General features: G+C 44.9%; 1 protein-coding gene across 2 annotated transcripts in view; it reads left to right on the plus strand.

Annotated features, from left to right (window-relative positions):
* LOC120027875 (receptor activity-modifying protein 3-like) overlaps positions 1-16,180 on the plus strand; it is a 39,819-nt gene extending 23,639 nt beyond the window's left edge. Inside the window, exons 2-5 of one of the 2 annotated variants that reach the window (XM_038972975.1) lie at positions 6,626-6,669; positions 6,823-6,852; positions 7,204-7,366; positions 15,347-15,602. In XM_038972975.1, coding sequence (XP_038828903.1) covers positions 6,834-6,852; positions 7,204-7,366; positions 15,347-15,602 — 438 coding nt within the window. In that variant the 5' untranslated portion in view covers positions 6,626-6,669; positions 6,823-6,833. Of the gene's footprint in view, positions 1-6,625; positions 6,670-6,822; positions 6,853-7,203; positions 7,367-15,346 lie in introns of both variants that reach the window. The other variant, XM_038972974.1, reaches the window with a different exon arrangement.
* Positions 16,181-17,777: the final 1,597 nt, after the last annotated feature.

The raw sequence follows: 17,777 nt of genomic DNA on the forward strand, positions 1-17,777 counted from the left end.
AGCACTTTATTTTAAGAATGTGAAATGTCAGAATAATAGTAGAGAGAATGATTTATTTCAGCTTTTATTTATTTCATCACATTCCCAGTGGGTCAGAAGTGTACATACACTCAATTAGTATTTGGTAGCATTGCCTTTAAAATGTTTAACTTGGGTCAAATGTTTTGGGTAGCCTTCCACAAGCTTCCCACAATAAGTTGGGTGAATTTTGGCCCATTCCTCCTGACAGAGCTGGTGTAACTGAGTCAGGTTTGTAGGCCTCCTTGCTCGCACAAGCTTTATCAGTTCTGCCCACAAATTTTCTATAGGATTGAGGTCAGGGCTTTGTGATGGCCACTCCAATACCTTTACTTTGTTGTCCTTAGGCCATTTTGCCACAACTTTGGAAGTATGCTTGGGGTCATTGTCCATTTGAAGACCCATTTGTGACCAAGCTTTAACTTCCTGACTGATGTCTTGAGATGTTGCTTCAATATATCCACGTAATTTTCCTGCCATCTATTTTGTGAAGTTCACCAGTCCCTCCTGCAGCAAAGCACCCCCACAACATGATGCTGCCACCCCCGTGCATCACGGTTTGGATGGTGTTCTTTGGCTTGCAAGCCTCCCCCTATTTTTTCTCCAAGCATAACAATGGTCATTATGGCCAAAGAGTTCTATTTTTGTTTCTTCAGACCAGAGGACGTGAAATAATCTGTCTGTAAACAATTGTTGGAAAAATTACTTGTGTCATGCACAAAGTAGATGTCCTAACTGACTTGCCAAAACTATAGTTTGTTAACAAGAAATTTGTGGAGAGGTTGAAAAACGAGTTTAAATGACTCCAACTTAAGTGTATGTAAACTTCCGACATCAACTATATATATATATACACACACACACATACATACATACATACATACATACATACATACATACATACATACATACATACATACATACATACATACATACATACATACATACATACATACATACCCACACACACACATACATACATACCCACACACAGTACTCGTCAAACGTTTGGACACACCTACTCAGAAGTGTATGTAAACTTCCCACTTCAACTGTATTTAGATTTGTTTAACACTTTTTTGGTTACTACATGATTCCATATGTGCTATTTCATAGTTTTGATGTCTTCACTATTATTCTACAATGTAGAAAATAGTAAAAATAAAGAAAAACCCTTGAATGAGTAGGTGTGTCCAAACTTTGACTGGTACTGTATATATAGTTAAGTTAAGAGCTTTTCACAATACTGAGCCGAAACCAAGCAGAGCAAACCGAACTGTGCTGAGCTGTCCTTGGTTACGCATCCACGTTAGTTGCTGGAATCTTGCTGAAGACGACAATGTGAAAGTAAATATCTTTGCCGGCACGGTTTGGTTCAGGTCGACACGATAATGTGAAAAGGGCTATTGCCCTCTCCTCAGCTTCAACATTATAATAACCCAGCAGCAACAACATCTGACTGTAACGAGCATTACCAAAGGTGGCTCCCCTTCCTGTTCGAGTGGCGCTCGGCGGTCGTCGTCGCCGGTCTACTAGCTGCCACGATCCCTTTTTCCTTTTCGTTTGTTTTTGTCTAATTGTTTTCACCTGTTCATTGTTTGGTTGTTAGGGTGGTGCTATTTAAGTTCGTTTAGCCCGCTTCTGTTTGTGCGGGCTTGTCTTTCTGTTTTTGTATGAGGTTGTTCGTTTTATTGGGGTTTTCCAGTGTGTACTGTATTCGAGTTGGATTTTACGCCAATGTTTTGACGTTACCAGTTGTTCTTCTGGTTGGACATTAAAGAGTGGTTTTTCCCCATATCTTTGCTCTCTGCGCCTGACTCCTCACATTTTTCCTCATAAATCGTAACAGAAGCCCGCACCATCCAAATGGAGTCAGCAGGAGCAGCGACCACCCCTCTCCCCACGATGGAGGAGAGAGTCCTTCATCACACGTCCATCCTCCATCGCATCGGATCAGCTATGGATCAAATGATGGAGAGGATGGATCGTTGGCAGAGGAGTGGTCTCCCTACTACCCCACCTACCCTCCCTCCAGCAAGTATACCATCTCCTCCAGCGGGATCCGGTGCCAGCGCTTTGCGTATTACGCCTCCGAGTCAGTACGATGGAGCGGCGGCGGGGTGCCAGGGATTCCTGCTACAACTAGATCTGTACCTGGCCACCGTTCGACCAGCTCCATCCAAGAGAGCGTGAGTGTCCTCGTCTCCTGCCTGACGGGTAGAGCCCTAGAGTGTGCCAATGCGGTCTGGAACGGGCCCGACTCAGCGAGGGGCCACTACCCGGAGTTCACCCGCCGTTTTCGGGCCGTGTTCGATCACCCTCCAGATGGCCGAGCGGCGGGTGAGAGATTGTTCTATCTCCGGCAGGGGACGAGGAGCGCGCAGGACTTCGCGCTGGATTTCCGGACCTTGGCCGCTGGAGCAGGGTGGAACGACAGGGCCCTGATAGACCATTACAGGTGTAGCCTGAGAGAGGACGTCCGCAGGGAGCTGGCTTGTCGGGACACTACGCTCAGCTTGGATGAACTAATAGACATGTCTATCCGGTTAGACCATCTGCTAGCTGCTCGCGGACGTTCTGAAAGGGTTCTGTCAGTTCCACCTCCTGACCCTCCTGCTCCCATCCCGATGGAGCTAGGAGGGGCAGCATCTAGGGAGATCGGAGGAGGAGGCTCCTCCTGTACCAGTTGTGGCCGAAGAGGGCACACTTCCGGTCGGTGCTGGAGGAGTCCATCTGGGAATCGAGAGGGCAGGCAGAACACTCCTCAGGTGAGTCAGCACCACACTCTCCCAGAGCTTCCTGTTGGTCACATGTTTTTGTTAATATGTTTCCTTAAATTTGTTCCCTCTCTCCAGCATAAGGCGCTAGTCGATTCAGGCGCAGCTGGGAACTTTATAGATCGCGGACTCGCTCAGAAGTTGAGGATTCCGTTAGTTAAGGTAGAACCCCCCTTCCCTGTGCACTCCTTAGATAGTCGACCATTAGGGTCAGGGCTGGTCAGGGAGGCCACAATTCCTTTGGAGATGATTACGCAGGGGAATCATAAGGAGCGGATTAGTCTGTTCCTTATCGATTCACCTGCGTTTCCGGTGGTGCTGGGGATTCCCTGGCTGGCTATTCACAATCCGAAGATTTCGTGGAAACAGGGAGCTCTACAGGGTGGTCTGATGAGTGTTCAGGCAGGTGTGTAGGAGTTTCCATCGGTGCGACAACGGTGGAGAGTCCAGACCAGGTTTCCACCGTGCGCATTCCCGCTGAGTATGCCGATTTGGCTATCGCTTTCAGTAAAAAGAAGGCGACCCAATTACCACCCCATCGACAGGGGGATTGCGTGATAAACCTCCAGGTAAACACTGCACTACCCAGGAGTCATGTGTATCCTTTGTCCCAGGAGGAGACGTTGGCTATGGAGACATATGTCACGGAAGCTCTTGGACAGGGATTCATTCGGCCCTCCATGTCACCCGTCTCCTCGAGTTTCTTTTTTGTGAAGAAAAAGGATGGTGGGTTGCGTCCGTGTATTGATTATCGAGGTCTCAATTCCATCACGGTGGGTTTTAGTTACCCACTACCTCTCATCGCTACGGCGATGGAATCATTCCACGGAGCACGGTTCTTCACGAAACTGGACCTCAGGAGCGCGTATAATCTGGTGCGTATTCGGGGAGGAGATGAGTGGAAAACCGCGTTTAGTACCACATCGGGCCATTATGAGTACCTCGTCATGCCGTACGGGTTAAAGAATGCTCCAGCTGTCTTTCAATCCTTTTTGATCTACTCCGCTACACGAGCCGCGCATGTGTCTCTGGTGCGCAAGGTTCTTGGGCGACTGCTGGAGAATGACCTGTACGTGAAGGCGGAGAAATGTGAGTTTTCCAAACAAGCCGTTTCCTTCCTGGGTTATCGCATTTCCAGCTCGGGGGTGGTAATGGAGGGTGACCGCGTAAAAGCCGTGCGTAATTGGCCGACTCCGACCACGGTAAAGGAGGTGCAGCGGTTCTTAGGGTTTGCCAATTACTACCGGAGGTTTATCCGGGGTTTTGGTCAGGTAGCAGCTCCTATTACCTCACTGCTGAAGGGGGGGCCGGTGCGTTTGCAGTGGTCAGCAGAGGCGGACGGAGCCTTCCGTAGGTTGAAGGTGCTGTTTACCGAGGCGCCAGTGTTGGCGCATCCGGACCCTTCTTTGGCGTTCATAGTAGAGGTGGACGCATCCGAGGCTGGGGTTGGAGCTGTGCTCTCACAGCGCTCGAGTACGCCACCAAAGCTCCGCCCCTGTGCTTTTTTTTCGAAGAAGCTCGGGCCAGCGGAGCGGAATTATGATGTGGGGGATAGGGAGTTGTTGGCTATGGTTAAGGCCCTGAAGGTGTGGAGACACTGGCTTGAGGGGGCTAAGCACCCTTTCCTCATCTGGACTGACCACCGTAACCTGGAGTATATCCGATCAGCTAAGAGACTGAATCCGCGTCAGGCAAGGTGGGCCATGTTTTTCACCAGATTTCGTTTTACGATCTCTTATAGACCAGGTTCCCTAAACACTAAGGCCGACGCGCTGTCTCGCCTCTATGACTCGGAGGACCGGTCCATCGATCCTACTCCCATCATTCCGGCGGCCAAGCTGGTGGCACCAATAGTATGGGAGGTGGACGCGGACATCGAGCGGGCGTTAAGGGAGGAACCTGCGCCTCCACAGTGCCCGGAGGGTCGTAGGTACGTACCGCTCGCTGTTCGTGATCAATTGATTTGATGGGCTCATAGTTTACTCTCGTCAGGTCACCCGGGTATTTCGAGGACAGTGCAAGGTCTTAGGGGGAAGTACTGGTGGCCCACCTTGGAGAGGGATGTGCGATTCTATGTCTCTTCCTGTTCGGTATGCGCTCAGAGTAAGGCTCCTAGGCACCTGCCTCGAGGGAAGTTACAACCCCTCCCCGTTCCACAACGGCCGTGGTCCCATCTTTCGGTGGATTTTCTGACTGACCTTCCCCCATCTCAGGGAAACACTACAATCCTGGTCGTTGTGGATCGGTTCTCTAAGTCCTGCCGTCTTATCCCGTTGCCCGGTCTCCCTACGGCCCTGCAGACTGCGGAGGCACTATTTACCCATGTCTTCCGGCACTACGGGGTGCCCGAGGATATCGTTTCTGATCGGGGTCTCCAGTTCACTTCCAGAGTATGGAAGGCGTTTATGGAGCATCTGGGGGTCTCGGTCAGCCTGACCTCGGGGTATCACCCGGAGAGTAATGGGCAGGTGGAGAGAGTGAACCAGGAGGTGGGTAGGTTTCTGCGGTCGTATTGCCAGGACCGGCCAGGGGAGTGGTCAAGATACATCCCCTGGGCAGAGATTGCCCGGAACTCATTAAGCCACTCCTCTACCAACATGTCACCATTTGAGTGTGTGTTGGGGTACCAGCCGGTTCTGGCACCATGGCATCAGAGTCAGACCGAGGCTCCTGCGGTGGAGGAGTGGGTGCAGCGCTCTAAGGAGACCTGGAGAGCCGTCCAGGAGTCTCTGCGTCAGGCGAGTGGACGGCAGAAGAAGAGCGCTGACCGTCACCGCAGTGAGGCCCCCGTGTTTGCACCGGGGGATAGGGTCTGGCTCTCGACCCGAAACCTGCCCCTCCGCCTGCCCTGCCGGAAGCTGGGTCCGCAGTGTGTAGGGCCATTTAAAGTCCTGAGGAGAATAAACGAGGTGTGTTATCGATTGTTACTTCCTTCGTATTATCGTATTAACCCCTCGTTTCATGTGTCTCTCCTCAGGCCGGTGATAGCTGGTCCCATGCAGGAAGGTGAGGTTCCGGAGGTCCCTCCGCCCCCTCTGGACATAGAGGGGTCCCCGGCGTACACGATACGGTCCATTCTGGACTCCAGACGCCGGGTGAGGGGCCTGCAGTACCTCGTGGACTGGGAGGGGTACGGTCCGGAGGAGAGGTGCTGGGTCCCGGTGGGGGATATATTGGATCCATCTATGCTGAGAGAGTTCCATCGCCTCCACCCGGATCGCTCTGCGCCTCGGCCCCCGGGTTGTCCTCGAGGCCGGCGTCGGTGCGCTGCGGGAGCTGCGCGTCAGGAGGGGGGTACTGTAACGAGCATTACCGAAGGTGGCTCCCCTTCCTGTTCGAGTGGCGCTCGGCGGTCGTCGTCGCCGGTCTACTAGCTGCCACCGATCCCTTTTTCCTTTTCGTTTGTTTTTGTCTAATTGTTTTCACCTGTTCATTGTTTGGTTGTTAGGGTGGTGCTATTTAAGTTCGTTTAGCCCGCTTCTGTTTGTGCGGGCTTGTCTTTCTGTTTTTGTATGAGGTTGTTCGTTTTATTGGGGTTTTCCACTGTCTGGATTTATTTTTCCAGTGTGTACTGTATTCGAGTTGGATTTTACGCCAATGTTTTGACGTTACCAGTTGTTCTTCTGGTTGGACATTAAAGAGTGGTTTTTCCCCATATCTTTGCTCTCTGCGCCTGACTCCTCACATTTTTCCTCATAAATCGTAACACTGACAGCTTGGCATTTGTACCAGAAAACTCTTTAATGACTGTTATTCTAAGCATCATTTAGTCAACCATGCTCAAACCACTGTTACATGAACTGAGGATTTATTTATTTTTTTGTTGCCAGGATGTGTTTGGAATTGTAAATTGAATGGCCACCTGGTCAAAATGGTAAGTTTTATGTTAAAAGTTCCACATACTGTAGGTTTCAGTTGTGTTTTGTCAACAGCGTTTAATGATGGTTCTAAATGTAATCAAGTTCACTGAGACTTGTCATGACTAGTAACTCTGTTTCATGTTTCTGTGTGATTTTGTCTTTGACAGTGAACTCTTGGATGACAAGAGGATTGTCAGGTAAGGAAGTTTAGCTTACATCTCCTTCTGAAGACATGAAACACTGTGCAGCACGGCTTACAAATGCTCTACTAAGTCATTTTAACCTTGTGCCAATAATAACAGGCAAAATTGATCAAATGTACATTCCTTACTTCTGACTTACCCTGTGCCAGAAGTTATAGCCACTATTTGTAATAACAATATATTCAGTTACAGTATGTTCATTAAGCACCCATTAAAAAACACCCAATTTTCAGTTGTAGTACTTTTTCCTGTTGCTTTCCCGAATGAAGACAGCCCTAATACTACTGTGGAACATTAAAGGTCGTGTTTCTTTTCTTCTAATTTGGACCTTTTTATGTCTTGCAGCCACAGAGAATATCAATGTTGAGTCTATACCACGAAGGCCTAGTGTGGCTCTGTGCAACGAGACCCAGCTACTGTGGGAGATGGAGGTGTGTGGGGAGGAATTCAAGCGAAAGATGGACCACGTGGATCCCCAGAACTGGTGCAACTTAACACACTTCATCAGGTAAAAGCCTTTTCAATCTTATCAGAACAAGCCAAAGAGTCCGTCTATCAATGCACTGACCCAGCTCTTAAGGGCACTCAGTATAACTGTTATATTAATCCATGTCAGAATGCCGAGGTAGGATTACTTCCGGCAAGCAAAACCTGTGTAATCCCACTACACCAGTTTGTAAACTTTTAGCTTTTGGATGCAGTCTAAGATTTGGAACTTGAAGCCAAAATATAACACATTTCCAATAAAATGATGACATGCACTAACATTGTTGTACAACATTTTGGGGAAGTTCAGAACATAAATTGTTAAAAGTATTCTTTTAAATAGAACAATTAAAACACACTGTAGGAGGAATCAAAGAATACTGTATTGCAGTGTAGGTAGTCTAGTAAAAAATGTAATAAAACATGCCATGATTCTGCACCCACTATTTGGCTGTTTGTGTGTGAACAGGCGATTGGAATCCAGATGCCTGTTGGCACAGTAGATCCAGCGGGCCATTTGCCTGGCTGGACCTGCTCTGTGTTAATTCCCCCCTGGCCAATGAGCGGCACCTGCGCCTGCTGGCTGACCCAGCATGGTTCTCTAACACCCTTCAACCATTCACACACACGCAAACACACATACACAGGCAAATCAACACTAGAAAAATGTCCCTCTGTAAATGTCAGTGTTATGTAAATAATTGTGCTGGGGATTCAGAGGCCTGACATTGATTTTTCTCCTATTTGATTCGATTAAGCCTCAATAGAATTCAGCATGAATGACAGAATGTAATAGGGATGAAACGGCCATTTCTAAGAACCCTTCCCTCTTTCCCCTAGTGTCAGCGAAGCCTGCTCCGTTCCTAGAATGAATGTGTTCATGGACATTGTTCTTTAGCCCATCAAAACATTGCGAGTCACTTTGTGGGCATCTCACACATGGTTTCTGGGGAAATTCACTTTCTCTATTACTTCTCCGTGGGGAGTCCCGATCGGGGAGATCAACATTCCATGTTGTAGTCAGAGAAGATATTTACAAATATTGGATGTAAGGAAAACATACATGTAAACCCCATCTTCCACAGACAGGGATTCGACAGAAGTTGAACCATAAGGCCTTTTGTAATAACCAGCCATTGAAAGTTCCATTCTGTTTATTTCAACAGGGCACAAGCTTTATTTGATGCTAAGTTTACACTGTGCTTTTTTTGTAAAGAATACAACATGATACACTTGAAGCTTTAGATAAGGAATTCTAGGAAGAATACACGTATATTGTACCTAGTACAATACCTCTTATAATATTGTCCAGTAGCTCATATTGTCAAGAAATTTCTCTCTTCGTGAGACAGTCATTACCATACATACCAGCTTTTTCATGAGGAGCATTTGAGAATGATGTTTACACTATTTGTTAATGTGTTATTCATGAGATATGTATTCTCATGGACATCTCCAGGGAGCCTGTGGCACTCTGATGAAAGAGAGCGAGAGAGACACAGACATTGAAAAAGGGAGAAAGTGAAGGACCTTTATGTAAACCAACACACTATCAAGTTAGGGGTTAAGGTTAGGTTTAGGGGTTAAAGTTAGGGTTAGCTAACATGCTAGCTAAGGAGGTAAAGGGTTAAGGTTAGGGTTAGGGGAAGGGTTAGCTAACATGCTAAGTAGTTACAAAGTAGCTAAAAAGTAGGAAGTAGTTGCAAAGTTGCTAATTAGCTAAATGCTAAAGTTATCAGTGATGAGATTCGAACATGCAATCTTTGGGTTGCTAGATGTTATATGCCCATCCATCTATTCATCCTCGTCCACCAACCTCCCTCGTATTGTTTCTGTCTTAAGTAACCTACTGTCTTTATGTGTCTATTTCACAATAATCTGTGATTCTGGATTGATGTAAACAGTGGTCCTCGATTATGTTCCGTGCAGTAGTGGTGCGTGGGTAAAAAAAAAAAAAAATAGATATATATTTTTTTAATAAATCACTGGTGAAGCCCCCCCCCCAAAAACGCCATATTACAACCTATGTATTGTGATATTGGGGTTGTTTGCTCTATAACCTGTTAATTCATATGCCTTGCAACCTTGATATGTAGGCCTAAGGCTGAGACAATAAGAAGACACAGTGGTAGAACAACTTAAACCTCACCTTTGTTTCATTACAAAACTGGAGAGCAACCTGTCGGTGAAGTCCACAAAGGATATTGCATATAACAGTTGCATGACCTACAGCATTGTCAAGCAAGTTAATGTTTCCGACATTGTCGGACTACTAAACAACTATTGATTTAGCACCACGGAGAGTTACCTCAAGTCTCAAAGAAAACAGGAGCTGCCTCCACTATTCCAGCACCATCTCAACATCACCTATGCTCAGTCTAATACGGTAAAAACTAAAAGATATATATTTTTTAAATTGTCCAATCAACGTAAGCTAAATATGATGTGGCTGTCCATGGTTCTGATTTCTCTGTGTGTGTGTGTGTGTGTGCATGTGCATTCATGCAAGTAGAAAAAACATGTTGACTTACGCTACTTGTAGAGAAATCCAATGCCATCCTCTCATGTTGACGAAACGTCCTATGACTGTCATACAGTACACTCTTTTATTTTTTGTTGTCCTAGGCTACCTGGCTAAAATGCTTGCTTGCTAGCCTAACTTGCTTTCATGGGGAACAATGAGCCAGCTAGTTAACGTTAGCCTTCTACATCTAGCTACATTTGAACTTCCATCCTCTCAGGCCAGGGGTACAATGTATGAATTCATGGTTGGATCAGAATCACCGTTAATCATTGGCCAGTATGGAGAATTAAGTAAAACCACAAGTCCAAATCCCTATCTCCATCCATGGGTAATTTAGGAAAGGGTCCATTTTAGCTAGCTAGTCACCGGAGGACAACAACACAATGAGAGGCAACAATTCAAGTTGTTTCTGTCAATGACTTTTGGCTCTCGACGTGATTGAAGCCAATTCCCTTGACACTGTTTTTTGGACCATTCACAGTTGAGCTCAATGCTAATTGGCTATTATTTTATACTTTTTAAAATCAAGTGAGGTCAAATTCTCGCTGGTGTCCATTGCATTCAATGCTACAGGTGGCAACAATGTTATACTCTTTTTGACCAGACAGCATCAGATATATGGTCTACACATACAGAGACAGAGGGGCGCTGTTTTACTCGCTCGGATGCTTTCTCCGGTGAGATACATTCAGCCTCTTGCAAATTGAAGGGAAAGCTTGGGGTCCCTTGGCATCCATGACTAAACGCCAGTGGTTCCGCGCTGAGAGAAACAAAGCATGTGGCCGTGTCAGTGAGGCGTCATTACATGTTAGAGTGAACGCTCTCTAAAATGTATGGCCAGCTATATTAATTCAAATGAGCAAATCTGAACCACGGGTACACAGTCAAGCAAATGGGACCGCTGAGCAGGCCAGGACCAACTGCAGAACACCCACAGAGACTGAATGCCATTGCCAGGTACGGTACCATCCCCTCCTAATGAATATTAACAAAGGGACATTATCATCAGCAGGCCTGGTCTGTCTTTCAACTAACAGATGCTCCAAGGTCATCAGTGCATGTTAGAGTGGCCTTAAATGGCATCCCGGCAGCCATTTGCAAACACAATGAGAATTTACTGTCTGTGTGATTTAGTAAAACATTTAATGAAGTCAGTACATAACCAGTCAGAGAGGACAGATGGGGAGAGGAGTTGGAAATAAAATAAATGTATCCCTTGAAGAGATCAGTTTTTTCCCCCCATGCCCCAGGTTGATCTCCTGGGATAAAACATTGGCCTAAACAACCATAATCCAAAACAATCTTGCAATAATCCATCTAAAATGTGAGTGATAAAGTGTGTCCTCTCCTCCAACAAGTATTCCTCTCTAAATATGTCATTTTTTTGTGTGTATTCTTTTACGTTTAAGGGCAAATGCAGACTACGATAAATCTTTCAGCAGCATAGATTCTTCTGACAACCTGATTGACTCTACACAATCAGACATAATTATGTTATGTTTTTTACAAGCTGGACTCAACACTTCAAAACAGGGTCTCATTTGAAACAAGCGCTTTATCAAGGCTTTCTACAGAAGAACATGCATAAAGACTTCGATTCGATTTCTGAAGTATCTTTCTAGACCTTATAAAGAGGATATTATATGGCTTCAGCAAAGAATATCTTCACTTGCAGGTGTTTGTACACATGCATATACACACACTCTCATTCAAATAAACACATACAAGAACACACAACTACATGTAATAGTGCCAGACATGCACACAAACATATACAGTTGGCATCGCTGTTATGATTTCAGTTGTCCTTGATGTCCTTTGTTTTAAATGTATTATTATTTGTAAAAAAAACAATTGCATTGTTGTTTGCTATTTTCTTCTGTCTTTTCCTTTTTTCTCTTCAGTTCATTCTCTTGGTTGTTGGTGCATTGGCGGGTTCTTGGGGGTGGGGAATGGAATTAATTGTATTTTTTATATTTTTTCTTCGGGGGGGACTGTGGGAGGGGTCTCGAATGGTTGAGGGACAGCTATTGAGGAACTGTGGGGGGATCTTGGAGGGTTCGGGTTTCACAAGATTGTGATCATGAAAAGGAAACTATGACATATTTTATATCACTATCATGCACACGCACCCTCACACATAAGGATGGCTCTGTTGCGGAAAGACTGATACATGTTTGATAGTGTCTTGATGCTGTATTGTTTGTCTTTCATGTTCTAATACTTTAATGTTACCCCTTCCTTGTGTTTTTTTGTAATAAATAATTTAAAAAAGAATTAAAAAAGAATATCTTCACTTTCCAATATCTTTTACTTACCCTGTATCAGGGATCAAGGTAAGACCCAGATGCAGTCTGTCGAAGTAACAATGTTTATTATAGCAACAGGGCAGGCAACAACAGGTCAAGGCAGGGTACAACAGGTCAAGGCAGGCAACAACAGGTCAACGGGTCGATAATCCAGAGTATAGGGGCAAAGATACAGGATGGCATGCAGGGTTAGGTCAGGCAGAGGTCAGTAATTCAGAGGTGGGGTAAAGGTACAGGACGGCAGGTGGCCTCAGAGACAGGACAGGCAAGGGTCAAAACCAGGGGGGCGAGAAAAGCGAGACAGGGAAAAAGCGGGAGCTGAGAAAATCGCTGGTTGACTTGACAAACAAGATGAACTGGCAACGGACAAACAGAGAACACAGGTATAAATACACAGGGGATAATGGGGGAAGATGGGCAACACCTGGAGGGGGGTGGAGACAATCATAAGGACAGGTGAAACAGATCACGGTGTGACAACCTGAAAGTATTCTATGTGGCCAGGGGAGACTGTGCTCCACGGTTCAGATGTATTTCAAAAGCCACTGCTAATTTAAACTGACCCAAAAGGCTTTAACTTCTTTTTTTCAAGAATTTTTGTCCAGGCAAGGTTTGGCAGTGAATTTGACATGTAATGTTGGCATTGAGGGTTGGTTTTGTTCTGGCACTGCGAGTAGGAAGCATGGAACTTGTTCGCCTTCCTTACAGGAGGAATACATCTGAATCTGAATAACCGTCTCCTCAGCTCTTCTCTTACACCAAATGTTAAGGGCTGCTGGAAATACTGTTATAGATCACTTTATATAATCGGAACCTTTTTAGTTTCTGAACAGAACATAGTTGACTATAACCTACACTATATCCTATCTTAGAAATATAACTTTGCGCTGTGCTTCTCTGATCATGCACTTCATAGTTTATAGCCTATAGGCTATGGATTATTTGATTGAGACCACACTAAATAGCCTATAGGCACACTTGATATTACGTGCTCAGCTGAGAATTAGAGATGGGGTACACATCAGGCACACATTGATATATAGCCTAATAAGCAACAAATTCTGAGAAATATAGAAATGTAATCAATTACAAATTGATTTCAGTCTATTCCCTCCCCTGGAATAGATTGAAATTAAAAAAGCATGAAACTTCCCCATTTTCCTCCAGGTAACCATCCTGTACATTTCGATCCATTCCTTAATGAGTTGCCTCTTGAATGCTCTTTGTGGATGGAAAAACGACATTCTTTCAAAATGTGACCCTTTTCGGGCTCCTGAGTGGCGCAGCAGTCTAAGGCACTGCATTTCAGTGCTAGAGGCTTCACTACAGACCCTGGTTCAATTCCAGGCTGTATCACAACCGGCCGTGATTGGGAGTATCATAGGGCGGCGCACAATTGGCCCAGCGTCGTCCGGGTTAGAGTTTGGCTGGGGTAGGCTGTCATTGTAAATAAGAATTTGTTCTTAACTGACTTGTCTACGTAAATAAAGGTTAAATAAATACAAATAAAATTGTTACGAAAGAGTCAATATCAGCTTTTATAAGAATTCATTGGTCCTTCTAATGATAGGAAAGATTTTGCAGTTTTAAATGATAAAAGACAACACAGCACACAGCCTCAAATTCTTGGTAAACATAAATCCTAATTTGACATATTCCATCACTTTTCAGTCTGTGGTCAACTTTTCAGTCTGTGTTTTACCATAGTTTTTTTTACAATAATATCCAAGCCAAAAAGCTATTCCAGAGTTACCATACAACCAATCCATTGACTTTACAGCAGCCTCCCTTATCTCGGCAATCAGGTAGCTTATGTCCATATGGAGACACAATTTATACGCTTGATCGGGGCTCATTCGATTTGCAGCACTTAGGTGGAGGTCGTCTGAAAGCAATGACGGGGATTGGCTGACGTCAAACCACACCGCTAGTGTGAAAGGCATTGGAGGGGAAACTGAAGATAAATATAGAACAAACCATTTGTCTTGACTAGTTTCATCGAACAGGGGCTGATATGATCTGTTTTGCTAGGTGAACATCATGGCTGGGACCCCATGCCACCTAGATGGCTATTATCTCGGCTCTAATCACCCATTTAGCTCCTAAACGTGTACTATACCAAGCCTTGAAAGTGCAGCTCATTTGTGTCATGTTTATGTTCTAATGGGTTGCTTTTAGTGCACTTTGTAAGACACACAGAAATTGACCCTAATGAGGCAGTCTGGGTACAACTAGTAGCTAATGAAGTAAACAACGAGGAGGACACACACATCTGGCCACAGGGTCTGTGTCATTAGTTTCCTAGGCATATGGCTACTCCGTCATTTTCCACAGTGAAATAAACACATTTGTCCCATTTAAAAACAAACAGAAAGTTACAAGGGCTTTATAACATATTCTTAAAGGCTTCATAAGCACTACATAGATTCTTCACAAATCATCTATTGGCTTGTGTCATACTCTATAAAGGAGGACATACTTATGGCTATATGACGTAGTGGACTATGTCTCATGTATCTAAGTAGTGCTTATGAAGGCTTTATGAATGCTCTATATGTTGTTGTTCATTTAAAGTGGGACCAGCCTATTTGTCTGTTGACTAGATTGATGTAACGATCACGTGAGACCACAAACCAGTCTCTGATAGAGTATTATGAAACAAGATGCAGGACTTTAGCCTCTATCTATCTATCTATAGAGAGAGAGGGAACTTTTTTTGCAGAGTAAGAATTTGAGGGATAAACCCTCCCTATTTCTCAGTTTAGACACATCCTACCTAAGTAGCTGAGCGTATGGTAACAGCTATACTGCTAAATAGACCCATTAACTCTTCTTATCCCCTGAAATAGAGAATAAATGTTGAGATACAGAGAACATGATTTTCAGTCTAATCCCTGGCCCCAGATTCCCCTCACCCTGCCTTCTGATTGGCTTTGTGTTCCTCTGCCCTCTGATCGACTAAACAGTTTGTGGTCCTCTGCCCTTTGGACCAGGGATTGGCCAACCACCCTCCTGGAGAGCTACTGGGAGGGCAAGCTTTTGTTCCAGCCCTGCCTTAACACACCTGAATCTACTGATCAGCTGCTCATAGGCTGTTAGATCAAGGCTGGAACAAAAGCCTGTATGCCCAGTTTTTTTAACCCTTTGTGTTCCTCTGCTCTCTCTGCAGTGAGTACCACCTTTTCTCGCTGTGCACGGAGACCAACGCCGAGCGCATCAACTGCTACTGGCCCAACCCTCTGGTGGAGAGCTACATCATCCGGATCCACAAGCACTTCTTCTCCAACTGCACCCTGGAGAGGGTGATCCTGGTGGACCCGCCGGACGACACACTCACCATCCTCATCCTCATCCCTGTCTTTCTCACCCTGGCCATGATCGCGCTGGTGGTGTGGTGCAGCAAGCGCAGCGACATCCTGGCTTAGGATGTTGGTTGGTTTGGTTCCCATGTGACTGTCCAGCATGTCCAGAGACCCATAAACGTCTTTATTGAACCCTAGATGAGGAATTGGGTTAGGGAAGACAGGTAGGGAACCTACGGAGGGAACCTTTGTTTGTTCATTGTGTCATTTCAGGATTATGGTGGATTGAAGGGATTAAAAGAAGCCACTTAACGCCTTTGAAGGAGATGCATCCAAACTCCAAGGCCTTTTGATAGATATACTGTACCCAAGGACCCAAGACACATACGAGACATTTAGGATTGTAGATCCTTTGTATGAAATGGGACTGAGGCCCAGGGACTGCTTAAATATCATAATTTATAAGACATGGTTAAACTTTTAAATATATTCTCATGAAGAAGTCTTCTCAATAGGAGAACATGGACAAACTGAGACCTGAATATGTATAGTACTTTTCTGTACCAGTGCCGTCTACTGTATAGAAACTACATTTTGGTCCCGCATCGCCGCCATGCTTTCTGTACAGTACTGTTTCTTCTTCACACTTCCTCACCTGTTCTTATGTGCTGTCACTATCGGGTCAAGCTGCACAGACGGATAAAAAAAAAGAAAAAAGGGATTTTACCCTAACCCTGATTTAATTTTACCCAAACCTTAACCACATCCCTAACCTTATGCCTAACCCAAAGCTTAAATTCAGACAAAAAAAGCATATTTTCATGTTCATACATGTTCGTGATATAGGGAATTGAGTGTGAACTTGGCCATTGAGTGTGAACAAGCCCTATATGTGTACCTTATAATAGAGCAGTTGTTCTCTTGCAGTGTTTGTGGGGCGCCGGCGAGCACATACTGAGTCTACCTTCATTATTACTCATGTCTCTGCGTTGTCGTGGCAATAGCGCAGAAGTTGTTATCACTGATTGCACTGCTTATTTGGTGTAACATCTGCAGGAATTCTGCTCACGCTAATTTGTATTTAATTCTGCTGTTTAATCGTTCCGGGGAGGTGTGGGAGGTAGGAACGTAAATCACTGTCAAGATTAGGGACTCATTCTGAGATAATTTCATTTTGCCAGAAGTAAAATTTTGGTATTGAGGAGCTATTGGATTATTTACTGTACTGCTATTTAATGTTTTAATTAAATGACTTAGAATAAGTTCCTGCTTTGGTTATTAATCAACATGTCCATGGTGAAATGTTCTGCCTCTTTCTGCCCTCTGCCTTTCCAAAGAATTCCTACTTCTACAAATTGCATTCATCTTTGAGATGTAGTACATGTCTTTACTGGTTCGAAGCAAAACTCAAATGCAACTCTGAAAATGTATTAGTAAGGGTTCTAGAGGCCATAACAAAATAATATTGTTTTGACATTTCAAGTGTAAACATAGTTAAACACGATCAATTATGCTTAAAACTACACTATACAGTGCCGTCAGAAAGTTTTCAGACACTAGGGGCCTCCCGGGTGACGCAGTGGTCAAAGGCACTGCATTGCAGTGCTAAATGTGCCACCAGAGACTCTGGGTTCGAGCCCAGGCTCTGTTGTAGCCGGCCGTGACCGGGAGGTCCATGGGGCGATACACAATTGGCCTAGTGTCGTCCGGGTTAGGCAGGGCTAATTCTAAAGTTATATAAATATTTTTTTCCCCTCATCAATCTACACACAATCCCCATAATGACAAAGCAAAAACAGGTTTTTAGATTTTTTTTTCAAAAAAATAAAAGAAATAAACATGAAATATTACATTTACATACGTATTCAGACCCTTTACTTAGTACTTTGCTGAAGCACCTTTGGCAGCGATTACAGCATCGAGTGATGCAGTTCCTTAGACCGCTGTGCCACTTGGGAGCCCAAAGCTATTTTCAGGTCTCTCCAGAGATGTTAGATCGGGTTCAAGTCCAGTCTTGGCTGTGTGCTTAGGGTCGTTGTCCTGTTGGAAGGTGAACATTCGCCCCAGTCTGAGGTCCTGAGAGCTCTGAGCTGGTTTTCATGAAGGATCTCTCTGTACTTTGCTCTGTTCATCTTTGCCTCAATCCTGAACAGTCTCCCAGTCCCTGCTGCTGAAAAACATCCCCTAAGCATGATGCTGCCACCACCATGCTTCACCGTAGGGATGATGCCAGGTTTCCTCCACATGTGACGTTTGCCATTCAGGCCAAAGAGGTCAATCTTGGTTTCATCAGACCAG

This window comes from Salvelinus namaycush, chromosome 33 (assembly GCF_016432855.1).
Source record: "Salvelinus namaycush isolate Seneca chromosome 33, SaNama_1.0, whole genome shotgun sequence".
NCBI lineage: Eukaryota > Metazoa > Chordata > Actinopteri > Salmoniformes > Salmonidae > Salvelinus > Salvelinus namaycush.